This window comes from Lingula anatina, chromosome 5, assembly GCF_051362555.1.
Source record: "Lingula anatina isolate TDL-2025a chromosome 5, LinAna3.0, whole genome shotgun sequence".
In the NCBI taxonomy this organism is placed as follows: Eukaryota; Metazoa; Brachiopoda; class Lingulata; order Lingulida; family Lingulidae; genus Lingula; species Lingula anatina.
The window spans coordinates 6,518,534-6,529,178 of record NC_141771.1 but is presented as its reverse complement, the minus strand read 5'-3'; the positions used below and the strand labels follow the sequence as shown (position 1 = coordinate 6,529,178).

The following is a 10,645-nucleotide window of genomic DNA, read 5'->3' as shown; positions in this document are numbered from 1 at the left end:
AGACAATTTATACACTTGTGGTATTGTTGAAAGCGTTCATTATCCCTAATGTAATAAGATATTTGTACTGAAATGCTCTTATTGTTAGATCACTGTGATGTGATGCCATCAGCAGCGTGGTACATGTATACAACTTGCTATAGAAATTGACCACAAGACTTGGTTAAGCTATCCCCTAAAGCTTGAGTCATGGCATTTTAAAGGTTTATAGTTATCGTACCGTTAGTTAAGTGAACATAAAGGTATCCCTTTTCCACATATGTAATATCATTTGAACATTTTTAACGGGAGGATTTTGATCATCGTGTCCACGGGCTTTTATTTTATTTGACTAATAATACAGTGTATGTCACTGTTTTTTTACCCATTCTCATGCAGATTTAAAAGAATGTAGCAAAGATGTAAGTATCTTTGCTACATTCATAGGAAATGTTTCTGGACAAGAAAAATAATACTTTGCAATCTTTATTTCTTACAGGTGAGTTCCTACCAAGACATAATTTGCACCGAACGAACTGTAAACGACTGAATCTGTCCAACAAAATTCTTACAGAACAAGCTGGATGAAAATGAATGGTACAGTTGGTAGAGGGTTGAATGCATTGAACGCAGCGTTACATGTCAACGGTGTGGGTGAATTAAACTCAACGAAAGCAGTGACACAAATGAGCAAAATTTGGATGATACCATTTTTCGTTATGTTAGTGGTTTTAATTTACGTCGGTAACTGCATAGTGCTCGTGGCATACTGCACAGTGAAAAGATTACGGACAAGTAACAGTGTTATGATGGTGCAGTTAACAGTTACGGACCTAGTAGCTGGCCTCACTCTCATCTTTCAAGCAGTTACAGTATCGTACGATTACTTATTTGAGGATGTTCATATTTGTATCTTATGGTATGCCCTGATATTTTTCCGCGGCATGGCATCAATTCTTTCGCTTTTCATGATAACAGTGGACAGATATTTTGCAATTACAAACCCACTAAAACACATGTCACGCAACAAAAAAACGTGGTTCATTGGCGTAGCTCTCTCAATATGGATTCCGGCATTTGTTCTTGGATTCATCATGCCGATTCTGTGGCATAAGGACTGGTCATTTGAAAAAGACAAAGAGTGTGAACTGCCCTTGGTCATCCCAGAGATCTATATAAGTTGGATCGTGGTTCCATTTTTTGTAATTAACGCTGCCGGTATAGTATTCATGTACACAAGGATAGAGCGTGCACAAAGGAAGTCAATGTCACGTGACAAGCACAAGATGGCTAAACTATCACGCACAGTTGCTCTTGTGTTGGCGTGTTTTTTCACGTGTTGGACACCTATTATAGTAATGCTCGGCATTCACAGTTACACCTACATGAACTATAATCCCATCACGTTGAATATTCGACTGGCACTCGCTCAGTTAACGGCTCTGAACTCTGCTGTGAATCCTGTTATTTACGTGATCAGATACCGGCAGTTTAGGAAGACGTTTCTAGAGGCTGTTGGCAGTAAGAGGGTCCGTCCTGCCTCGAAGGTTACAGAGTCCAGTGCTCTGTGATGCGCTGTCTCATAAAGGAGAAGTCAAGATTGAGCCTTTGCGCATGCGTGCTTCAACCTCGGATAAGAAAGATGCACTTTTCCTCCAAACATTAACTCTCTTTTTAGTGACATTAACTTTACAGACATTTACCATATTTGCAAGGTTCTAACCTAGTCTAAAAATCAAAATATGCTAATTAATATGGCGAAAGAAGGACGATTTTTAACTAGTGTGTAGCCGTGTGTGCGTGTCCCCGCACATGTATTATTTTTCTTTCACAAAATGTCCATTGGATATTAATAGATGGTGCTGAAAGCATGAAAAATTCCCATAAGTAAAAGAGTAAGATGTGGATTGAAGATTTGTCTCTGAAATTAAGCTATTCTTAGTTCTTCCTAAAAGCAGAGTTTATTTTCTATTCGATTGTTATGTACTATACCACCAATTTCTATTATTTTTTATATTGCTATGGTAATAAATTCATGCTTTTTAATGTAGTTATTTCAAGTTGTAAGAGCCGGTAATATCTATTTAACTTCGAATAATCTCTCTGGCTGTTCCTCTTTAGATCCGGAATTTTAACTTTCTGCCAAATACTAACGTTGCCTGCTATAATGTTTACGACGACCTGTGAATTTTCGGGGTAAGGTTAAAAGATGGAATTTGATACTTTTATCGTAGTTATCTAACCTCTAGTTATCAAATTTCATAAAATAAAAGTGGATGAGATTTCTTGTAATTTTGCAATTGATTGTAGTACTTATTTTAGAAAACGTATGAGCTTTGTAGTCTTTTTTAACAACCGCCTAATTATAAAATTTGCTGAAGTGATTTTCGTCTTAAATACGCATTGAAGCGAATTTTTGGCACTAACTTATTGAAATTTTAATTATCAACTATCAACTGATTTTATTCAGCGCCTTACCAAACGCTTTATCAGGACATTCAAACTTTTCGCCTACTCGCGTTAACCTTTGTTCGGCACGACGTTGCACTTAGATTTGATGTTTCATGTTTTTGATTTAATTTTTTATTTCTCAATGTTGCTCCGTGATGCTCAGACGTCAATGCCGTCCAGTTCAATAAGCACATGTAGCTTTGTAGGGTATTCAGACATAGATAATATTTCTGTGGAAGGAACACTTTAACGCGGATAGTATATTAGAAGGCCGTAGACCAAGTTTGGAAGAATGTTCAGGGTAGGTCAGAAAAGGACTAAATTAGAACTGTTTATATTTCTGTGGTGATCACCAATTACTTTTTTAATTAATTTTACAGTCTGGTAAATTGATAAGGATAAATTACTTTGTAGATTATTTAACTTGAAGTGTCAGTATTCGTTAATGCGTACATATTTACAAACATAATAATGATGAACTTCGGAATTAATATTTAGAAAGGTACCACAGCTCACAGCTTGCAATGTGTTAGATGTGATCAGTGGATGCGCTTTTAACAGAATCCGGGTTTGGAGTATCTCTATTCATAAAACCACACACAAATATTAACATCCTAATATTGCCAACCTTCCATCAATCAATTACCGCCAATTACAATGCAGATACATACTTATGGTTTAAATGAATTTATTATGGTGAAAATGCCGAGTAAGCGGAACTGTTCTAAGGTGTAACAGAGACACCTTGTACTGTGAACGAAACCTATTATACACCGTGTTTACCCATCAACATTTTTTTATTATCTGGATGGCGCTTAAGTCAAGGATACCTCACTTCACTGTTTACAAAACAGTCCGTGTCTTTCCGCGACCGCCGTCAGGTCAAACAAAAGTGCATTTACTCCTCTTTTCTGTTTTGACATTTGAATTGATGTAATAATAATAATACCCCAGTCAACTTAATTTGAACACGCTTGCAATCACGGAGTAGGTAAAAACCACACCCAGATAAGGCAATCAAGAATTAAACGGCGTCTCGCGTTCTTGTCTAAGCGACAAATTAACATCAACTTCTAAAAGGGGCGGGGCGGTAGAGAGGAAAGGGCGTGGCCCTGTCACAATCATGGCAGAAGTGCGCACGTCATTTGGGGGCGAGAAGTGACAGCGTAAATAAGATATTCTGTCAGTCTCAATTATGAATTGCCAGCAAACCACTTGTCCGACCAACAGAACCCACGCTATACACAAGGTAGGATATTTTTACTTACTTATATGTCTCACATGGAAGATAACTGTGCGTTTCAGAAGGAAAACAAGGGTACTGAATTGCTACAATCTGGCACGTATGTTTGTTTAGTTCCAGCAATTACTTTCCCCATAGAGCAACAATCGTATTCATGATATATGTAATGAGAATACATGTAGCTATAGTGTCCTTCTTGGGGTTAGTTGGTTGATACTGAGTGGAAGAACAATGTGTCAATTCAATTTTGCATTATCCCAATTAGTTTTAAAAGCAACCCATTTTTTCTCTCTAGCACACCTTAATAAAAAGGTGAACTTTTACCAAACCTTTTGTCTTTCACATTAATTCAAACTATCCTAATTTACTCAATACCTGTCAAGCAGAGCAAGATAATTTTAGTTTTCTCATACACCAGTGCCCCTACCAGTACCCTGTCAAAATCCTGAATCTAAAATTAATTACATGTTAAGTAGTAACCAATGGCGAGGATATCTCATATGATCGTAGATATGCATCGGTTTTTATAAGAATTATATTCATTTCGTGCTTATACCAGCAATTTGGTTGTTCAATGAAATAAAATATCATAAGATCAATCTAAACAGAAAAAGGGATACGATATGTGTAAAGTAGAGAAAGTTCTGAAAATTAAATGCAAGTTTCAGACAAGAAAAATAGCCGGGTATCTAAATCACTCAGGAAGAACAATAAAAAGAAGGATAACAATAACCAAAAGGCTTCTACATGTACCTCTGCTTTATGTAAATGCTGACTCTCTTGGTTTGTCAACGCGGTTCAGTGGTTATGTGCCCTTGCATGATAACAAAAACGTCTAGGAGACCATTCCCATAACCCTATCGTACTAGCAGTGATTCTTTAACATACATACCACGGGGCTGATATCAAAACAAAAGGATTGCAGGGACCGATACAATGAATGAGACGGAGTGACTGCCACGTGCGGAAGATGGGCAGGAAATCGGCCAACTACTCACAGAAAACCACTAACGCAAACGAAGATGATTGGACGGTGACCGCAATTAGGCAGTAAACGCGGGGAAAGTCCATTCTTTGATATTACCCCATTCGCGGTGATATCAGCGTGTTCTATTCAAAGTTAGGGGCATGGGTGGGGAACACGCACGATTTCCCTTTGTATGTATGACAAATAATGCACTGTTACCCCCTCGCCCGATATACACGATAGCATGCCTCGCTGGCGCTCGGCCTGCTATCGGGCTCGTGGACAGTGCATTATTTACTACATATACATCCTCAAGGAATCGCTTGGTGCGATTTTAAGTTTATCCTATAATAACAGGCCTGTCTTAAGTACAGGGCAATTATCCTGTAATTATAGGCATTTTAGGTGCAGTGAACTTAAGTCGAATTTATTGTCTATTGTCCAGACCCTGGGCAATTAACGCTTGCGACTTATGCTAAGTAACGAGGAACCCATTCCCATACCTAGATCGATCTAGCGGGACCGGTTCATCTTCAAGGGGATTTTCGCTCAACTGAAATAAGCTTAAGAGGCTCAGATGTCAGCGGCTCTACTGAAGCTGTTAGGGGGTAATTAACTATCGTTCAGCAGCTTCAGTAGGCTTGGCAGACATCTAAGCCACTTAACCAGAGTGCAGTTTAGCCAGAATCCCCTCGGAGATGGACCGATACGCTAGATAGATCTAGGTATGGGAATGAGGTCTAGGATAGACTTTGTATTATTTAGGTGTCCAAACAAAGCATAGCACCCTGGCCGCACTACGCTGCCTTGCACAGTGATCGTGGTCGTCTCGACTGCAGGAGCAAGATCTTCAGAATCTTATATATTTTGGATATATAATGGTACCTACAGTTGGTTTAAACAGCAGCAAATGCATTGGAATATTGTAAAAGAATTGTGACACAGGAGGCAGTCGTCACCAGAAGGAAATAAATCTTTGCAGAAATAAGGCACGCCGTAGGTAGGTATTGGATTATATTGTCGAGTAAAATTAGTTGCACAATAAATGTCTAGGTTGATATTTATGCTAGTTTACTGGGCCTTTTCAAATAAGTTTACATGTAGATTATAAAAAGGTACAGGGGTACATGCAGTACGCATAACACACCGCTAGATGTATGAATTATTTTAATGTTTAAAAATATTGGGATCTTCTGGTCAAATATGAGTAGGGTTGGGGTAATATAATGATTTTTTTTTCACTTTTATATCAGTTTATTACAATACTGTGTAATAGGACTTCTTTTATAAGAATAAATGATAGGAATTCGTTGTACCGGTACATGTAATTTTAATTCTTTTATAAACACAACCATGTCGGCGTTAAAATATACGGTACGTATAGCGACAGGATTTAATATTTACTTGCGGGGGACGAACAATGCTCAAGACAGACCCCATTTACAGCGTGGGGTTGGGAAGGTTGCTTTGTTAATTCCTGAAATTACAGGTCATGTCAAATGGGGGAGGGTGGTTCACACCCAATTTTTTTCCGGCCTTCGCATTCACTATGTTAATTGTGCGAATACTGGTTATGTAATCCGAACGATCTTCCTTCCAAGTATTATCATTGTATAGATTATTATCATGTACATGTATAGATTTCACTGGAAAATTATTTATGGAATGGTCTCGTAAATGGGATGGACTTGTGATACCATCAGCATATCATTAGCAGCCTAGTATGCTAACATGTATATATTTATTGTCATATGGAAAATTGGGTAAATGACTTGGCAATGCAAGTTTTCACTAGTTTCACTGCATTTTTATTCCTATAGTGCTATTGATAAAATAAATAATTAAAAAAAAAAAATATATATATATATATATGCCTATATATATATTACTTTGAAACATTAAAAAAAGGATAGGAGATTTTTTAAATTATATATATATATATTATTTTGAAACAATAAAAATATATATATAAAGATATATCCTACAAAGCCTGTAACCTTTCCAATTAATGTACTGAAAAGCCCCTTAAATAAAAGTTTATCTGAGACGTACGTATAATGTCGTAGGTTCTAGATTCCGGTATTGCCAGCTCGATCTTGGGGCCGGTTTCACAAAGCAGTAGTTAGTTAGCGATCGGTAGTTAGCCTATCGCTAGTTATGAGTGCCGTTTCACGAAGCAATCGCTAGTTCTCTCGCTCGTTATTGTCTCGTTGTTACCTTGGATATTTAACGACTGGTCAGACCAGTCGCTAACTCTAGAGTTTCATCGTACGCATGCGTAATGAGTGAAATAAAAAGGTGGCTTAGTTACCGTTGTCTGTCGTTTGTCTTTGTATCCAAAAGGGCGGCTACCTTTCTTGCTAACCGTACAGCCAGACGGCAACGTAGACTACGACGTTTTCATGAAAGGCAGGATCTATTAGAATATACACACGATGATGCAATTTACGAGCGGTTGCGCCTAGCTGTGACAAAAAGAGCGGCAAAAAAGGTGGTGGAGATCCTTTACGACGACCTCAAAGCAGACGTTCTTATGCATTTCCAGCCACCAAAAATTGGAGAGGTAGTGCTTTCGTGACACTTTTACGCAAGAGTTCCACTTCCGGCAGACGGTTTCGAGAATACGGTGAGTAACGAGAGAACTAGCGACCGAACTTTACGACTGAACTTAGCGATAAGTTAACTACTGCTTCGTGAAACACCCCTCGAAAATCGCTAAGTTTGTTCGTTAGCGAGGTAGTTCAGTAGTTAGTTGTTCTAACTAACTACTGCTTTGTGAAACCGGCCCTTGATTTCATATATAACCCATATCAGCAATACCGGCTCTAGCGAACAGCGGCCATGTTACACTTTCGTCAATCAAATAGAACTGCTCCGCAGTGAATCTGCAGTTGAATGTAATCAGACCAAAATGAAACGTAAAACAGATTTAATTCTGCTTTATTTAATTTTATTTGCTGTATTTAAGATGTAAAGTGAAAAAATAACTTTCTTCGAAAGAAAAGATATATCCAATGTTTTTGTATTTTTTGCTTATCAAAGAACATTTAGTCCTGAGATATACACGTGCACAATACACGTGCTTCCCGTGTGCCAAATTTGACAGCTACACTGTATGCCCGATACCACTATAAGGGCTGCGCAATGGCTACACGAAAGTCAGTTTTTAAAGCAGAATGTTGCTTGTATTGTGGTACTGACCTTCGACTGCAAGATATTTTCAATTCAAACTTGTAACTCGGCGTCAGGCACTTTAATTGCTTCTTGTCTCGTCTGCACGAAATAACTTCAGCGCAAGGCGGGAAAGGCAGCCCCAGGCGGCCAAACCTGTGACGTACGAGACTTATGACTTCCAAATATGGATTCAGGCGGACAGAGCTGTGACGTATGACTTCCAAATATGGAAGGGCCCCAAGCAAATTTTTGAAGAAGAACGCCCTCAGATTGTCGCTGTTCGTCAGAGCTAGTAAAAGCGACTCCATCACAAGGTATATTTAACAAGCTAGATTTTACGTTGCTCTGACACTCAAGGCATTGTTTACCCGCAATGTCCGAACCGTGGCATTTCGCTATCTCACGCAGGAACAAACCCGTTTACATGATACATGACAAAATGCCACATTAAAACTACCAATTTATTTTCTTATCCAGTATGTTATGAAGCCAAAGGAAGCCATTCACGATGCTGCGTTTTTCTTGTACATGTATTATGCGCGTATGATGTATTATGACGTCAGGAAAGTGAAATACGTTTAAATAATGAAACTAGGGAAACATTGAGAATATATATATTTTAAAATCTGAAACGGTATATGATTAGACTCTGCATTCCTATTCAACCTTAAAAATTCATTATTAAAGGAAAGAAAAAAAGACGCATTTAGTCAAGAAAAAAATTTGCCAACGCAGTTGATTAAAATATTTCAATCTCTTTTGCAGTTTTTAACAAGGACGATTTATCCCGAGTCACAAAATAACGAACTACACTTTAACAGATTACAACAGAACCAAAATGAATGATACAGTTGAAGGAATTTTAAAGACTTTTTCCAACATAGGGACAAATTCAACCAGTGTTGAGAACTCGACAGCAGCAGTCACAAAATGGAGTAAACCTTGGATGATATCAGTTTTCATTATGTTAATGGTTTTAATCTGCGTCGGCAACTGTATAGTGCTCGTGGCATACTGCCGAGTGAAAAGATTACGGACAAGTAACAGTGTTATGATGGTACAATTAACAGTTACGGACCTAGTTGCTGGGCTGACCCTCATCTTTCATGCAGCTACGGTATCGTACGATTACTTATTTGAGGACATTTATATTTGTACCTTATGGTATGCTCTCGTATTTTTCCCCGGCATGGCATCAGTTCTGTCGCTTTTCATGATTACAGTAGACAGATATTTTGCCATAATATACCCACTAAAGCATATGTCACGCAACAAAAAAGCGTGGTTCGTTGGTGTGGCTCTCTCAATATGGATTCCAGCATTTGTTCTTGGATTTGTCATGCCGATTTTCTGGCATAAGGATTGGTCATTTGAAAAGGACAAAGAGTGTGAATTGTCCTTGGTCATCCCGGAGATCTACATAAGTTGGGTCCTTGTACCATTTTTCGTATTTAACGCCGCAGGGATACTCTTCATGTACATTAAAATCGAGCATGCGCAAATAAATTCATTGTCACATGACAAGCACAAAATTGCTAAACTATCACGCACGGTTGCTCTTGTGTTGGCGTGCTTTTTCACGTGTTGGACACCTATTATAGTAATGCTCGGCGTTCATAGTTACACTTTCATGAACTATAATCCTCTCACATTAAAGATTCGATTGGCGCTTGTTCAGCTGACGGTTCTGAACTCTGCGGTGAATCCTGTTATTTACGTGATCAGATACCGGCAGTTTAGGAAGACGTTTCTAGAGGCTGTTGGCAGTAAGAGGGTCCGTCCTGCCTCGAAGGTTACAGAGTCCAGTGCTCTGTGATGCGCTGTCTCATAAAGGAGAAGTCAGGATTGAGCCTTTGCGCATGCGTGCTGCAACCTCGGATAAGAAAGATGCATTTTTCCTCCGAACATTAACTCTCTTTTTAGTGACATTAACTTTATAGACATTTACCATATTTGCAAGGTTCTAACCTAGTCTAAAAATCAAAATATGCTAATTAATATGGCGAAAGAAGGACGATTTTTTAACTAGTGTGTAGCCGTGTGTGCGTGTCCCCGCACATGTATTATTTTTCTTTCACAAAATGTCCATTGGATATGAATAGATGGTGCTGAAAGCATGAAAAATTCCCATAAGTAAAAGAGTAAGATGTGGATTGAAGATTTGTCTCTGGAATTAATCTAATCTTAGCTCTTCCTAAATGCGGAGTTTATTTTCTATTCGATTGTTATGTACTATACCACCAATTTCTATTATTTTTTATATTGCTATGGTAATAAATTCATGCTTTTTAATGTAGTTATTTCAAGTTGTAAGAGCCGGTAATATCTATTTAACTTCGAATCATCTCTCTGGCTGTTCCTCTTTAGATCCAGAATTTTATCTTTCTGCCAAATACTAACGTTGCCTGCTATAATGTTTACGACGACCTGTGAATTTTCTGGGTAAGGTTAAAAGATGGAATTTGATACTTTTATCGTAGTTATCTAACCTCTAGTTATCAAATTTCATAAAATGAAAGTGGATGAGATTTCTTGTAATTTTGCAATTGATTGTTGTACTTATTTTAGAAAACGTATGAGCTTTGTAGTCTTTTTTAACAACCGCCTAATTATAAAATTTGCTGAAGTGATTTTCGCCTTAAATACGCATTGAAGCGAATTTTTGGCGTTAACTTATTGAAATTTTGATTATCAACTATCAACTGTTTTTATTCAGCGCCTTACCAAACGCTTTATCAGGAAATTCAAATTTTTCGCCTACTCGCGTTAACCTTTGTTCGACCCGACGTTGCACTTAGATTTGATGTTTTATGTTTTTGATTTAACTTTTT

The 10,645-nt window shown here is 38.0% G+C and overlaps 2 protein-coding genes across 6 annotated transcripts in view; both read left to right on the top strand.

Moving 5' to 3' along the window:
* The first annotated feature begins 3,591 nt into the window (after nucleotides 1–3,591).
* Nucleotides 3,592–10,106, top strand: LOC106156336 (nociceptin receptor-like). Of its 2 annotated transcripts, none has more exons than XM_087012681.1 (2): nucleotides 3,592–3,679; nucleotides 8,580–10,106. In XM_087012681.1, exon 2 carries the CDS (start codon nucleotides 8,653–8,655, stop codon nucleotides 9,628–9,630), a length of 978 nt encoding a protein of 325 aa, XP_086868807.1. In that variant the 5' UTR covers nucleotides 3,592–3,679; nucleotides 8,580–8,652; the 3' UTR covers nucleotides 9,631–10,106. The 2 variants fall into 2 exon arrangements, with proteins under 2 accessions (XP_086868807.1, XP_086868806.1); XM_087012680.1 differs by lacking the exon at nucleotides 3,592–3,679 and adding an exon at nucleotides 7,289–8,128.
* Nucleotides 3,694–10,645, top strand: part of LOC106172075 (uncharacterized) — a 29,115-nt gene continuing 22,163 nt past the window's right edge. The window contains exons 1-2 of one of the 4 annotated variants that reach the window (XM_087012678.1): nucleotides 3,694–4,966; nucleotides 5,406–5,640. The gene's annotated coding sequence lies outside the window, so the exon portion shown is untranslated. The other 3 variants (XM_087012675.1, XM_087012676.1, XM_087012677.1) reach the window with 3 other exon arrangements.